Source organism: Musa acuminata, chromosome BXJ1-5 (assembly GCF_036884655.1).
Source record: "Musa acuminata AAA Group cultivar baxijiao chromosome BXJ1-5, Cavendish_Baxijiao_AAA, whole genome shotgun sequence".
Taxonomy (NCBI): domain Eukaryota; kingdom Viridiplantae; phylum Streptophyta; class Magnoliopsida; order Zingiberales; family Musaceae; genus Musa; species Musa acuminata.
The window spans coordinates 41243384-41260000 of record NC_088331.1 but is presented as its reverse complement, the minus strand read 5'-3'; the positions used below and the strand labels follow the sequence as shown (position 1 = coordinate 41260000).

General features: G+C 36.8%; 1 protein-coding gene and 1 long non-coding RNA gene across 2 annotated transcripts; both read right to left on the bottom strand.

The window, feature by feature from the left end:
* Positions 1 to 2060: 2060 nt before the first annotated feature.
* Positions 2061 to 5701, bottom strand: LOC135674326 (cyclin-dependent kinase inhibitor 4-like). The gene is made up of 3 exons (XM_065184073.1): positions 4982 to 5701; positions 2654 to 2833; positions 2061 to 2498 (listed from the first exon to the last, which is right to left on the bottom strand). Exons 1-3 carry the CDS (start codon positions 5365 to 5367, stop codon positions 2426 to 2428), a joined length of 639 nt encoding a protein of 212 aa, XP_065040145.1. The 5' UTR covers positions 5368 to 5701; the 3' UTR covers positions 2061 to 2425.
* A 6899-nt stretch (positions 5702 to 12600) lies between these two features.
* LOC135675105 (uncharacterized) lies at positions 12601 to 13979 on the bottom strand. Its single transcript, XR_010513813.1, has 3 exons — positions 13530 to 13979; positions 13305 to 13404; positions 12601 to 13074 (listed from the first exon to the last, which is right to left on the bottom strand). It is a non-coding gene; the product is annotated as an uncharacterized LOC135675105 (long non-coding RNA).
* Between the last annotated feature and the right edge of the window lie 2638 nt (positions 13980 to 16617).

Below are 16617 nucleotides of genomic sequence, written 5' to 3'. Positions count from 1 at the left end.
AGGTTATCATGAGATCTTATGTTTAATCTCATAAGTCTCATATGAAGTTTTTTTTTCCTTAAGATAGTTTCGGTGTTAAAACTTTATACAACATAATATGAGTTTAATTTGGATTGATAAAACTAAAATATTTTTACTCTAAATTAATCCTTTAATATTATTTATATATCTCAACATTTCTAGTGTAATACTACTGTTCTTTGATTTTTTTTTTCATTTTCACTTAATCATCAATTATTCCATCCATGCATAAATGAATTAAGTTACTATCACCAGATATGTTATGATGCCTGAGAGTATTATACTATAGTTGGTTTTAGATACATCTTTTAAGGATAGGTTACTTAAAAGACAATGAATTAAATGTTACTTCTTACTTAAAGGTTATACTATAGCAGTTACTAATTACTCTAAATGTAAATATGTCTTAGTATTTAACCAATAGACAATGAATTAAATCATCCCTCATGTTGTGCTCACCTTAAGGTCTAATTTGGTGTAACCCATAGCGGGATGTATGACCAACCACAGGGTCATCCCAACTTGCATGGAGTCGCACTGGGGCTTTTCCTCTTGGTCATTTTACCCCTTAAGAACTTAGCCACATGTATGATCATAGTGTTCAACTCCATAGACTTAGTGGCCACAAGTAAATGAGATTTTAACTACAAAAACTTTAGGCACAAGTTTGATTCATGATATACGCACCCGATCTGGACATCCCTTAACCCAGGCTTGCTCTTTACACTCAAGCTTAGAGGTCCATATGGCAAGTGATAGGTTAGCATAGCCTAATGAATGCCAACAAATCTTCTTGTAGCCCACATCAAGCATGAGATCACAAGTTGCTATGTGCACTAGAATAGTTAAGTGTCCATGCTTATAGAATGACACATTCTCAGGTCTCACGTAGCTAAACATTCATGCATGGGCTTGAATCTCTTGCAGGTATAGGCCCATGAGCAAGTTATGACACTGTCTTTGTGCATGAACGCACAATCCACCTGCATATGTTATCTTGCATATGCACGTATATATTTAATGCATAGTAAATGATCTATGTTCTTATATCGCTGTTGATGTATTTATGTAATCTTGTATAGGCACATGCATGATGCATGATCGACGTACAGACGATTGATCTACTATGCACATGCATACTTGATGCACGATTGATCCACTAAGGTTTGATGTAAGATGTCCACATGGTTGTGCTTCGCTTCGAGCCCATCATGCAATGAAAAGTAATTACCGGATTAAATCCCCTGTATCATCCTCATATGATATACTGTCTTTTGATTATATGTCTAATTGATTAAGCTAATAATACGATGATGATATGATAATATGTTATAACATGTGATTTTGATATGATAAAAGGACCTAGATGATCCCTATCAATTGCAGGAGGATCAGTAGCGATTCTTTTTAGGGATTAGCGAACTATTATATGTGATAGCTAGATAATTCCTTCATCTGTTATTGTGAAAAACGTGTTCATAGTAGACGATGGATATCACTCGATCTAGTATTAGAAGTGCGATATAAGTACTCTCTATCTATCAAGAGATGAACTCATCTTATTAGAGTGATACCTTTCTATCTAGTTTTGGAAGAGTATACCATCGAGTGTCCGATTATGCCAAGATGATGACGATGTGCATGGATAATTATATTATATATATATTATGTTGTGCAAGTGACAATTATGAGACTTATAACTTGATCAAATATTCGACTCACAAGTCTGTATAACTAATTGTACTTATAAACAATATTACATGAATGCATTCTTATGACTTGTGCATGATGATAGTTAGGTAATCGATAAATGTGATAATTAGTTATGAGATTATATTAAAACATATTTATACACAGCTCCGTGTAATAAATTTTTGAAGGACTTAACGCAAGATATTATTTTCTCAGTATACAAGTTAATTCTTATCAGAACATGACACCAAGTATAATAGCATAAGACGGAGATCTGCCACACGACCAACTTTGTTTCACCGTCGAACACATATGTCCATCAGAAGGAAGCATGGACGAATGAATCATCCAAACAAATGAATCAGATGCAGCACCGTATTCATCTAACCCAGTAAGAGTCCCATGATGAGTTGGTTCTATTGTTAGTGACAGATTCACAGATCAATGACCCCTATGATACCTTGACATGATGTTGAAGAGTTACAACAAGCATGAAGTTTGTCAGGTTCAGGCATCGAAGAGCATCTCATCAGCTCTATATGTTACACAAGTCTAGACTGCACCTATCTTCAGGACCTTTCAACTTCTACAACAGAAGATAACCAATGGCGATTGCGATCCGTAACATTGCGGCCCGTGCTCCTTCCAAGACTCTGGGCAGAGATCACAGGAGCGAATGCGGGGAGGAAGTCATGCCCAGCTAAAGATCTGCCTACTTGAAGTCAATTTTTATCCATTCATACCGGCCAGGAAGCGGATGGTCATTTACGGGATCGAAGTTGTACCTGGACATATGATCGAGAGTGAACGAAAATAAACGGTGAGGAACATGCACAACGTGGTGTCGTATCAGAAGCTCGGTTCTATTTTAATGATGATCCTCATATTCTCATGAACAAGGCTTGATAACAGAGAAAAAAAAATGAAAGAAGAATTGTACCTTTCTATAAATGTTTGTTGTTGGAGTTGCTCTGCACCAGCAAAGAACTCTTCCATCTCATAAGCGGTAGGGATGTTCTGACGAGAAGTTTGCATTCTAGTAGAAATTGTAGGTCTGTTTGCTGAACCCAGGGTCCCTATAGATTCTGTATCCCTTATCAGACTGCAAGGTGTGGTCTCCCTAGAACACCAAAAAAAGAATTTAGAGTTACAGAGTTTATTTGCACTGAGTATTAAAAACTTCTAAGGACCTTTAAATTGTATGTTTCTGATAAAATATTGCCAAAAATAAGACAGCGAGAAATTGTCTAGAAATTATAAATTCTTCTTCGATATATAGCGCAAAGCCAGCCTGATCAGCTCAAGATGCAAATAAGAGAATAGATGAAAGAAGGAAATGCAGTGAAAATAAGAAAAATTAGATTGTCATCAAGGTTTTGCCTTTATGCATGAATGCAATAGTAAAGAAGCAACATGATATCTATTACAAGTTCCATGTTACTTGCACAAGTCAGATCTAAAAAGACTTGATAGAAGGTGTAAAATGCATTAAGAACAAAATAGACAACCAAGGGAGAACAAATACTGGACATGATAAATACAGACAACTCTGTTAGTGACACCTACTACTGTCAGGCAACAATATTCAAACTATGGTTCATGCATGTACTTTATTTAATGTCACTAGACAACAAACTCATCAAACAGTCAGCACAGAAAAAAATCATTGAGCCAGAACAGCTTCAGTCAACATCAGCTAGGTTTAAGATGGACCAGTTGATGTACTGTGGACTCAAATGTGGGGTAAGATCTCAAGTTAACTCAGTATGGTTCTCTATTTTTCTCCTCCTACCATGCTCTATATTGTCCATTGACATGAACTCTAACATGAAGCCATCCCCCATTCATGCAGTGAGCAGTGACCACAATGTCTTCTCATATTTAACCTTCTTAAGAAGCCTTACAGAAAGACAGTTAACCAGCACCAAATTTATCAGTGACAATGCTCAAGCTTTACTGTATCAAATGTCAAATATAGATGTCCATGGTTAGAAACAAGGTAGCTCTACGGCTAATGTGCCTAATCTTGTCCACTGTATGCACTTTGCTTTGCAAAAGTACTTTACCTGACATTAGGAACTGAATGTGAACAGCCCAAATCTGTCTACCACTAGCAGGGATAACACTGGTGGAACATTTTCAAACACCAAGACAGAAATGTGAAAGGAAGAAGATCAAATAACCAAATAACTACTGAAGAAGTATAAAATAAAATAAAATGGAAGTAATTCCAAGTTTTGTCGATGACAGAAGATCCACTTGGAGGCATAAATGACAAACAGAACAATGAATGCCCCACTAGTACCAAAATCACAGAAAAGAAAATTGTCCGGTCATCAATAATAACTCCAGTAATAAAAGAGGAACACGAATATGAGAATGGCTTAGCCTGCACTGGGTAGTAGTAACACGTACAGCACTCATGTTCAAGAAACAGACCACCAGCAAGAAATGACAATGAAGCAAGTGCAGATTCTCATAGATATCTACATGTAAGAGAAGAGGCACAGGCAATCTATAGAAAAATGTACGTCCCACCAGAAGCAAAGTCTCGGCGGTGCAAAAATAGATAATGACAAGAAGCTTAAGAACAGAACACTTTGCAGGACCAGGAATTAGTAAAACACAGGATTTACTACGTTAACTTTCTATGAACAGAAGTTTCATGGGAGATTTACTAGATAGAAAAAAGAAGGAAAAATGACTCTCTCTTTTTCCCCATGGCACAATATTTTCAATGCACGAAGAGAAGTTTCATGTGAGAAGGCTAGTAAGGGTAGAACCTACATTTCGAGAAAGCATAAAAAGCTTTGTATATGCCAAGAAAATGAGGAAAACAAGCTTCGAGCTTGGGAACGCTGACGTCAAAGAGGGACTTTGCAGAGATGAATGCACTGCTTGAAGGAGAGGGATAACTTCTTACTATATGACACCCTTTGCGGAAAATAGAGATACCGAGTTAGCATGCAGCATTTAAGCTCAACACGTAGAGATAACCTATATTTGAGTCACAAAGTACTCTTAAACACACAAAAAAACACAGGCTATGATTTCCGAAAAGTTGAAAAGATGATGAGAGAAACATATATGTGTACATTAATTATTGTAAGTAACTAAATATGGTCCGGTTTTGGAAGGAGATGGAAGAAAGAGGGACGACAGAAACAGAGAAAACAGACGAACGAAAGCAGGAGTGGAAGAACAAAAGCAAAACCCCGGATTTTAGCTAGAAAGGTTCTATTTTTCCTATGATTCGAGCAGAACCCACCTCTCTCTCGCATCGGCATCCAGAATATTCTCCCCATACGATACCTCTGCATCAGCCGGCGCCAACATGATGGCCGCCGCCGGGCACCTGCTCGTCGAGACGGACCCCATCGACCCCGAATTCGCCCTGGGAGCCGGGCCAGACTTGTGCGAGCTCCCCCTAGGGTTGGGCCTGGGCGCGTCCTTGCACGGCTTGCACGCGGGAGACGGCGGGAGGGGCTTCTCGAGGCGGCGGCTCCGTAGCTCGAGGTAGGTGCGGGACGAGTCCTGAGCGGCCGCGGCGGCGAGTGCCCGGGCGCGGGTGCGGACGCCGAGGGTGGACTGATGGGAGACCTCCATGACGGCGACCTCGCCGGAGACCTTGGCTTTCCGCATGTACTTGCCCATGTCCGGCGCCTCTGCTTCGATCCCCCTCCCCGGGCTTTCTCTACGCCGAGCACATACAAGAGAAAGAGACAGGGACGAATGTGGAGAGACCAGAGGGCTATGGAAGGAATCAAAGTGCGGAAATGAGAGGAGGAAAAGGAGTCGAGTGAGTTGAAAGTGGCCGAAGAAAAAGGAGGGGAAAAGAAAGAGTTTTGAAAGCGGAGTTGAAAGAAGAAATAGTAGGAGAGAGAGAGAGAGAGAGAGATTAATGGATTACAGACGGAGCGGAGACATTTAATAGAGAGAGAAAGAGAGAGAGGGAGAGGGAGAGGGAGAGGGAGAGAGAAGGGGGGAAGTACTTGAACTGCAATGTGGCTAAGTCTTGTGAGAGAGGATGTGTTGGAGTGTAATTGAATACATATATAAGAGGGAATAATAGTCTCCGAATTAAACTAATAATTTAGTAGGTTTCATATTTATTTTTATTTTTAGCTTCACTCGAACGCATCAAAACTCATCGGATCAAATGTAGATGAAGGAATAATGAGGCCACGACACGTCTGATGAGATTTTAAGTCCAATCTCCAAAAGATTAACTTGTTAATTTCATCCAATTTGCTTCTATAATTACAACAACAAAAAAACTTAGATTATTTCTTTTGAAAATAATAATAAAAAAATCAAATTCATTCAGTTTGGTGTGACATATCAAATCCATTAACCTAACATTAGAGGTTCAAAATATCATTAAATAAATATTACACCTAAAACATTGATATATATATATATATATATATATATATATATATATATATGAAGATTATATTAATTTGATACGATGAGATAAATAATTAATAAAGAGAGAGAAGTTTGAAACAAACTCTGAAAACACAAGAAGTAAAAATATAATGATATATATAAACTATGATCAAATGATAATTTTTTCTTATGCTAATCTATTGGCATTAGACACATCTTAATATACTTTTAATATAATATGGTTAGATTTCATATATATATATATACATGTACGTCACACATATTTACGATATCTAACTTGATAGGAGCTAATGTCAATTCAGTATGTAGCAATGAAATTAACAAAAGCACCATATAAAATTCACATCTTTAGTATGTATACGAGGCATCATTTAGTTATGTGGACAATATAAGCAACAAAGTAATGTCCAATAAAAGATATATTTTTTATGAAATTTATTGTTATGTTCTTTCTATTTATACGAGAAATTTTTTTTTCTAATAAAGTAATAAGATTCTTTTGTGTAGTTGAAAAAATCTTATTTGCTATCAATATCTATTATATGTTGAGTGGAATATGCATCGGAATTGATATAAATAATAATTAGCATGCAAGGAAATAATATGATTGTATCATAATTTTAAAATAAATAAGAAAAAAAAACTTTGTTTATCTTCAGGTTTTAATCATGTGACTTATAAGTCTTGTAGCTTTGAGGATTATATAGCACATGAAAACATTGTTTCTGTAATATTATTTTTTGTGTGAGAATAGTTCTATCAGTAAAAATTAAATAACATATATTAGTTTCGATCCATAATTCAATAAGTTTAAAATTTTCGATTGAATTAATATTAATATGATCTATGTTAACATTGACTAATTTAAATCAGATTTATTATCCATTTCTAATATGATATCAAATCTAAGGATAAAAAAATAAAATATCAAGATGATAGAGTCGCACAAAATAGGAAGATATTAGATAAAAATTTATGTGACGAGAGATTGAAAGATGAGTAAAAGAATAATCTCATATTGAGGAGAAAAAAAATTAAGAGATATTTTTATATTTGATTTGACTCACAACTCAGTAAGTTATATTAGTTTAGGTTGAATTAGTATTAAATAAAATGTATATTAATTTTGATCTATTCAACTCAGATGTATCATCGATTTTCAAATTTGATCAATAGTTGTTCCGATAAACTCCACTGTATATTTCATTAGTATGGCATGACGTTTGAGTTTAGTGAACAAATGTTTCGTGACTAGTGAGTTAGCACGGCTCGATCCATGGATTGATATCGAAAATTTTCTATCGATTGAGTTGGACGTCGAGATAGGTCGAATCTTAACGTTTCTCAATCCGAACGCTGTCTACGGCCTTCGTTTATTCGATACGTGTGGTCGCGTCCAACAATAAATGCTACAAATAGTAACATTTTTATGATATTTAAGGAAAATGACGGCCCCCGTTTCCCATATCGGCAGCATCTTTTTAGTAGCATGCAGAGATAATGTTATTGGCGAGAGGAGAGAGAGAGAGAAATAGAGTTCAAAGACGATTAATTAGATATCTATTATTTTAATCAATACCATTGAAATGCCTGTTTGTCATCGTGTGCCGTGCAATGATGTCACCTCCACTGCATAGCTACGATCTATTATAATATGTCTACAAAGGCTAAAATATTTTATAGTCAAGACCAAACCACTAAGTAGTAACTATGATTCTTTTCAGAGGAATGGGATGAATCGCCGGTGCGATATGGTGGTCGCCCGTGTTTTGCTGTCGATCCCCTCGTCTTATTATCCGGTTTAAGAAGAGTGAAAGAGTTTAACATCACTAATATCATCATTCTTCCGGAGAACTCTTTTTTTTAATCCCTATCGTAAATTTTGTTGAATATATTTGTTGCTTATAGAGTTGTAAGTTTTGAAAAAAAAAAAAAAGTGTTCTTTGCTTTTTCTTATGTGGCTTATTGTTGGTTTTTGTTACGATCCGAATTTGATGAGTTGATTAATTTATTAATTTTATTAATTTTAAATCATCGGTAATAATACTTAAACTAAGATTAATAATAATATATTCATATTATTTTTATAAATCGATCAAATTATAGCACGATGAATATGAGGTGTAGCCTAGTGATTACTCCACGTCAAGTCATTCAACTTTGTTTATAATGATTCTAATATTAAGACCTAAATCATTGTAATAATAATATATTAATCGGATCTTTATGAGTCGATCTTAATTTTGTTATATGCGATTAATCGAAGTATTATAGTTCTGTTTTGAATATTTAAAATTTTTAAATTTGTTAAACCCATCCAATTGAGTGATTATAATATTCTTGAATAGAATTATAGTATTTTATTTCAACATACTAAAATATAATGAATTAGAATGGAGTTACAATGTCAAACTAAAAATACTGTAATTAATTGATGATTCCATGAGAGAGTCATATGATTAATTGAAATGAGAGGACCCATATGAAAAAAAAAAAAAAAAAAAAAAATCTATGGGAACAAGTGCATATGTTTAGAACCACTTCCACTTCTTTCTTTCTATAGATACTTTCTTCTATATTTCTCAGAATTATGGTTAATTCTTTTGTTATTGTTTTAACCAAATTAGGCTTGATTTATTTTACAATTCTAACTCTATATTCCAGTAGATATACTATTAACATAAGTTATAGCTAAATCAGCATTTTCCACAAAAAATCATTAGCCCCTTCATAATAATAATAACACTATATTATTATTATTATTATTATTATTACATTAATAATAATAACACTAGATTATAACATATTCATTTTTACTTGGGGGTGCCTTTTTTTTTCACTTGGATGCAAATACTTTTAGACTCTTACTTAAATAATTTGATCACATATACTCTTAAAAAAATCTTTAATTTTGATAATATTTTTTTTAAATAAATAATCTTATGATTGTGTTATAGTGATTTTATGAAATTTTGAATTGGTTTAGTAGAAGTTAACTAAGTTACACTCGATTATAGTATCAATTAAAAAATTAAAATTTGATGATTAATTATCATAAAATCTCAAAAAATATATAAATAATTATTATTATTTTAAGATAATTTCTTGTAATTCTATGAAAGTTTGGATTGGTTTAAAAGTTAACTAAGTTATATTCAAAATTAAACTAAGTTATGCTCAAAATTAAGTTATATTTGATCATAGAACCGATTCAAAAAACTCTAATTTTGATAATTAATTATCATAAAATTTTTATAAAAAAAGATACTAATCATGAATCATGAACAAGTAGGTTGGTGAAAGTTGACTAAGTTGCACTTGAAATTAAACTAAATCATACTCGATTATGGAACATGTTAAAAAAAACTCTAATTTTGATAAATAATTATAATAAATTAAAAAATGATACTAATTATCTTATAACCATATCCTAGTGGTTTTGTAAAAGCTTGAATTGGTTTATTAGAAGTTGATAAGGTTATAGTCGATGACAATATCGATTCAAAAAAATCTAAATTTTGATAATTAATTATCAGGTATTTTATAAAAAAAATAATCATCTAATAATTATTTTATAATTATTTTTTAAAAATATGAGTGGTTCAGTGAAATTTGACCCAATTATACTCAAAATTGAACTAAATTACACTCATAGAATCTATCCAAAAATTGATTGGGTTTGATTCATGATCTTTTTTTTTATCATTTATAAAATAAAAAACATCCGTAAATAAAAATGAATATAAAAAATTATGAAAATTCTTTTCGTAAAATATCCAATAACATTCTATAGAAATTGGCAACTAATAATGATTAAGTTTGATCATTATTTAGCTTACTTGATGATATTTGAGGATCATCACCTAGCGGTCTTGATAGGTGAAAGTGTTCATTGGATATATCAATTTCTCTCTCTCTCTCTTAGAACGACATTTATACAACCAAACTGTGAAAATAATATACAACCAATTCGAACTTCGTTTGGATGACTTCAACCTTAACAGATCAAAGATCGACCCGACAATGTATGACGATTTGAAGTATATCTTTGCTACTTAGGCAATCCGCTAATCAAAGTCGATTTATTTTTTGACATAAGGAAAAAAGAAAGGTCAATGTTAGTGTCATTGGTTGTGGATGCAAGTTCGGTGCTGATCCTATCTAATTGTTTTAGGAATGTGTTGCATCTTGAGAATTAGAATTATCAAAATAAATTACAAGATAAATGCTTCTTCGTGATTCTTCCAAATCAATATCGATAGGAATAGTGCTTAGGGTATGCTTGACAATCCTTTTTTGTTTCTTTTTTATCTTTAAGTTAGTAAGAGATCGGATGTGAGAACTTGAAAAGTGTTTTGGATCAAGATTGAATCTGAATGATGAAGAAAATATTTTTTTACATCAAACACTATCTACACGATTAGTATCGGACATACCTAATGAGCTCACTCAAATACTTAAGTTATATTGAGCTTCCTATATGTCACAGGCACTCAGTAGTTAATTAGATTCCGAATGATAATTAATTAAAAATACCAATCATACCAATAAATATAATCTTTGAAGGATCCACATTAACCTCAGCCATTGACATAAACTAATTACATTTTGTGAACTTAAAACTCAATCAAATCCTTCAAATATAAACTGAATCAAGTACTTTGTTTCGTACACTCTCGACGCAGTTGTTGCGAGGTCTCAACTCGAATCGTTCATTCCTCTGACATCATCATTCGAGACGCACTCGGAAGTCGACTTTATCGAAAAGAAAACAACAACAAAAGGTTTATTATTATTGGATGCGAAGCTCTTAAATCTCTCTCCTGCCTTTACCGAACACAACCAGTGGATGTTCTACAAAACCGCGCGTTGATGCATGCAGTTGCGTCAGGTCGAACGCTTGCGTGCGTCTCGTACGAAAGCAGCGTTGTTTCGCTCACAACGGCAAAAGCAACGTAGCGTCCGCCGGGGTTTGCTCGGAAATGATGGGCATGATGACTCACACCGCATGATTCCTCTTCCAACTCCCAACTCGGTGGTGGCCTTCTTCGTACCACACATCATTTCAAGATAGAATTATGCCGAAGCGTTGTCGCCATGGGAAAGCAGCAAGCAAGTGCGAGGCACCGAGCCTTGCTATCTGACGCGATGGACCATCTTCCCATGATATGCTCTCTCGCTAGCTGACAGTGGGACTGCTATTGAGAATGATGCCAATCAACATCAATTACAACTAAAAATAATTATATATATTCATATTTTAGTCACAGTTATGTTTGCATTATTTATCTAAAAGAAAACCATTACCATGCATTAGGAGAGTTGAAATGTATGCAATACCAATACAAGGATAAGGATTTTAGAATAAAAAAAAAATAAAGAATAGCTATTATATGACAGAGATACAAAGTCAGAAAAACATAAAGGATAAAAAATTAGGCTTCTCATTTTCCTCATTTTGAATAATTTTTATGACAATATCTCCTTACACAACTACTAAACTTACACAATATGTTCATACAGACTAACGGTTAAGTGTTTGTACTATAGCTGTATTTGAATATGTAAAGAGCTAGAAAAGAGTAATGCTAATTAACCAATCTTATCATCTCTCGGGGGGAAAAAACCAATCTGTGAGAGTCAAATACACATGCTATGGAATCTTCGAATGAAGGATTTAATCTTAAAAAAATGATTTTAAGACCTTTTGATATCCTGAAACGAATCAACAAGTGAAAAAATAATAATAATAATCTTCAACAATAATGTGTTGCATCTTCTAACAGGAAGAGTTTTAAAGCATAAAAGGTTGATTTAATAGATCTTAACAGGAGGTATTCGATAATAGGACCGAAATGAAGGTGGGAAGCATGTGAACCGAAGGTGTTCTCGTGAACTACGGCTTGCAGTACAGTGCAGGCACATATTCCACAGTTTCCTGAGACGCTAAAAAACATCGACAAGACGTAAATCGCATCCTCATTTTGCTAACACCAGTAGAATGATTTCACCTCTCGGGGTTGATGGACAATTAGAGATGAGAGCTTGTTTCCAGCGATGTTGCAATCAACAGGCTTCCCCCAGCTTTCACAATTTCCAATCACATTCCTGCTGAATATGGTCATGATGAACTCAAATGGATCGTTGAGAAGCAGCAGTGGAATCTCCGAGTGAAACACTTCCCGATGAACTCCCGAGAGTGCATGAGGTCATCTACCCCATGGGAAGGGGAGAGACGAAGGCCAAGTCCCTTTCACAAGTCAGAGAGGGAACAGTAGCTCCGTGGATGAGAACAAAAGACCATTCATGAGTAGTTGTCCTTTCGGAGGACACTGGAACAGCTCCAAGTGCAGCAGTGTGGTTGAGGCTGGGTGGCTCTCATTTCATTGACCTTTTCCTTCTCTCGGTACAAAGTGTTCATCTTGGAGCTTGCTGTGGTATCAGCTTGGCACTTTGCTCGTGGGGACAGAGGCATAGCCCACAGGAATAAGGGTTGTGAACTGAGCACTCTAATCATGTCTGCTGCTGCTGCTAGGTTTCGAGTAGGGCCTTGAGGGAGATGGAGTCGTTGATGTTGATTGCTCAATGCAATCTACAGCAGTTTGCCTTGGACTCACATGCATGGAGGGAATCTGGGACACTCGGATAGCATTGAACCCAAATCCTGCGAGGAGTTCTCAGAATCAAGTTTCTTCTCTGTTTCCTCCGGTTTCACCTTTTATGATGTCTGCTACGGTTCCAGCTTCTCCGCGATGAGCAAAATAAGCTTCACCTACACCAGATTATATCAGGTCGGACTTGGGTGGGATCCACGAAAGACCCATATCACTATCGATGGGTTCACATTTCTTCCCCATCTTGTAGAGGAATTTCCAACAACAGGATGGCTCTTTTGCATAAATATGTTACTCATCAAGCTCAAATTTATAGTCGGGTGGCTGCTGCTGACTGAATATGCCAGAGAGTTTTAGATATGTAATTGTAGCAGATCAAGTGTAAAGTATGCACAAAAGAAAATTTGATTACGTAAATAAGACAAACGAATTAAAGTACATAAAAGAACACTAACAAGCAGTTGAGCCTAAAAAAGGAATTTTGGAGAAGGTTACAACGTATGGAAGTGCACTATACCATTGGACATCAAAAAAATATGAAATACATGCATAGAGCAAGCATACCTGGTGATGGATTCAGGTGTCTGCATTGGGCTTCCTTAAGAAATGATGCAGATCCAATCAAACGTTTGGTAGGTCGTCAAGATGAAGGCTTTCGACAAACCTGACAATGAAGAGGCGGCCCCGTTTAAGCCAGAAGAAGTAAGATAGGGACACTAGTCATTTCAATCAAGAAGCCAGCCATTGCATGTGAAAACTTGCATGCCTAATCACGACTTAAGAACTCACCACGTCTGCAAGTAAGAACTGCAAGCTGATACAACATTTCGTGTGACGAAGAACATGATACATAATCCATAGATGTGTTCCTTCTTATGGGATTCTTAAAGTAGTTTTCTGGATATTCAAGTGTCGGAAACCACTCTGCTACTCCTGAGGTTTTCACTGCAATCCTCACTGCCTTCACATATGACGGAACAGTCTTAGAAATGTTGCCGAGTAAAACAAGCAAGCAAGCAAGCAGAGAGTTCACTCTTAACAGAGATACGTTTTTCCAATCCCAACTGATCTGCTAACTGAGGTGATTATACATGAAAACGCTTTTCTTACTCTATATGATATGCCATAAAGAAAAGTATTAAATCACACATGGAGAGATCAATGTAACAATTTGACAACATTATTTACAACTTAGAAGCACTCACACACAACTTCCATTTCCCTCCTTTTGTGGGCCACAGATTCAAGTTATAATGGCAAGAAATGGAGTAATCGGCCAATAATAGGAAAACGATCATAAGGCCACCTACAAATATCACAATGTGTTGCTACCAATCCATGCATGGCCTTATTGACACACTAAAACCAAGAAATATAACCACATGCTGCAGTTGAGGAAGACAAGAGACCATTATTTTCATAAATGTACTAAAGAATGTTGCTGATGAAATCCCTACCAAGAACAATGGGAGTGTAGAGGAGATCCTCAAATATCAAGCTTTGCAAATTGCGAAGATCCAACAAACCAAAAGGACCGTCAGATAATGTCAAGAATAACAATAAAGACATACAAAAGAAAGTTGACATATGCAAAGAAGAGTCATCAATACGAAGAAAGCTGGTTACAAACTCGAACACAACACTTACTATGAACGATCATCAAGTGAATTCTCACAATAACATAGAATGACATGCAAAAAAGTGACCACAAATTTCTGCATAATGAAAAGAACAATAACAGAAAAAATGTTCATAAAAGTCAGCTAGGTTTACCAAGAATTCTAATGGGAACCAAAATTAGTGAATCAGAAAAATAAAAAGATTAAAAAATCGACATCGAAAAAACCAAACTTCTAAGGACAAGTTAATATCAAACAGGAATATAATAACCTATGAGGACAAGTTTGTTTAGCACTTAATTTCTGCTCCTAGATATGGAAATTCAAACAAGAAAGTGTAGATGATTTTTTTATATTTAGATGTCCACCATGCATTGTGCTCATCTTTGATAATGCATGGCATTATAACCTCAGGATGTAACCCTCAAGATCAATGAGAATGCTATACATTTCACGTGACCATATTCTATTGCCTCTGTTTGTTCTTTGCCTCTCTTCTTCTTCCCTAATATTGAGAAGTATACAAGTCTCCGCTGAACAACTTGGCTTCGAACTTTTCCTTGAAGGTGTCTAGAGAAATCTCAAGAACTCCTCCCAAAGGCACTATAAGACAATTACTACCTAAGGGAAGAAAACCAAGTCATGAAAGAAAAATCAACCAAAGCCAATTACTTGGTCCGATTTTATCCAACACATCAACGTAACTTGAAAAGATCATAAGGATTGTTTAGTATTCATCCACGATGGATCAATTCATCATGAGACAATCAATCCAACCTCGTGGATCTTTGATTCCTCGCATTGGCTCACCACGAAGTCAAAGAAATCCCAAACTTGCTTTGCTCTTTGGGATGCGGTACGATACAAAACCCAGAGAGCAGTGATTCACATAGCAATAAATTGTTCGAAACTCCGAAAGGTTTTTCGAAATAACACAAGGGGCAATTAAATCTAAAGACGACGAGCATAAGAGGCCATCTTGCCACGATGGGAGAACGAGAGGATGTCACTCACAAAGCAAACGCAGCACCCAAAATGGCGAGGTGGATGCGTCATCAAGGGTTCTGACGGTCGTCGCCGTCGCGTTCGACTATGGAACGGGGAGGGAGGGAGAACGCCGGCATCGCCTCGATAGTGGCCATCTTTTCGGTTCGGTGCCAGAAACGAGTATCTGGAAGTGACGTGGGTTTTGCGCCGGATGTCTAATGGACGATCCTCAACGTTCATCGAAATCGGGAACAAATCTCAAAGCGATCGTCGGTACATCTCGATTCAAAACACTCCAACTGGTAGATCAACCGTTCATCACACATCTGTTCTCACACATCTCCCATGACTATTGTTATTGAGGTATATGGAAACTTTGACACTTAGATCAAAAGTATAATTAAACAACCGTAGGATAAAATAATAGGCATTGTTGGCATATGATCCTCCCAGATAAGGCCATCCTACAAATAATATACATGAAACTATTTATTTGATTTATGATAATAATAACAAACAGTACGTCAGCTCCGATCCAAGACAAGCAGCAAACATGGCAAATTGTCTCAGAAACATACGATGGACAGAAGCTTCACAACCAACAGCAACGTAACTCAGTACGTGACTGTAAGACTACATATGTAAGGTGACCATGCAACGTGCTAATGCTTCACTCAGTGACCACCACTGCCAAACCCGCCGCCACCTCCTCCTCCAAACCCTCCGCCACCACCAAATCCACCACCCCCTCCTCCTCCTAGTCCTCCCCCGAGTCCCCCACCTTTCCCATACCCACCCCCAGCACCACCACCCATGCCGAAACCACCACCTGCGCCACCACCAAACCCGCCACCCTTGCCAACTCCACCACCAAACCCGCCACCCTTTCCAAAACCGCCACCGGCACCACCACCAAACCCGCCACCCTTTCCAAAACCGCCACCGGCACCACCACCAAACCCGCCACCTTTCCCAATTCCTCCACCAAAACCGCCACCCTTGCCGAAACCGCTACCGGCACCACCACCTTTTCCAAGGTGACCGCCGAGTCCACCACCACCACCACCAAGACCGCCGCCACCTCCAAGTCCACCACCATGGCCACCACCGAGACCGCCAGCACCTCCAAGTCCACCACCATGGCCACCACCGAGACCGCCAGCACCCCCAAGTCCACCACCATGGCCACCACCACCACCAAGACCGCCGCCACCTCCAAGTCCACCACCATGGCCACCACCACCACCAAGACCGCCGCCACCTCCAAGTCC

Bases quoted from the DNA above. Each gene is read 5' to 3' on its own strand.
- LOC135674326 (XM_065184073.1), bottom strand. From the start codon at position 5,367: ATGGGCAAGTACATGCGGAAAGCCAAGGTCTCCGGCGAGGTCGCCGTC. The intron at 2,834-4,981 runs GTGGGTTCTGCT...TTGGTGTTCTAG, and splicing joins GATGCCGATGCGAGAGAGAG to GGAGACCACACCTTGCAGTC. The intron at 2,499-2,653 runs GTACAATTCTTC...TCATATGTCCAG, and splicing joins CAACAAACATTTATAGAAAG to GTACAACTTCGATCCCGTAA.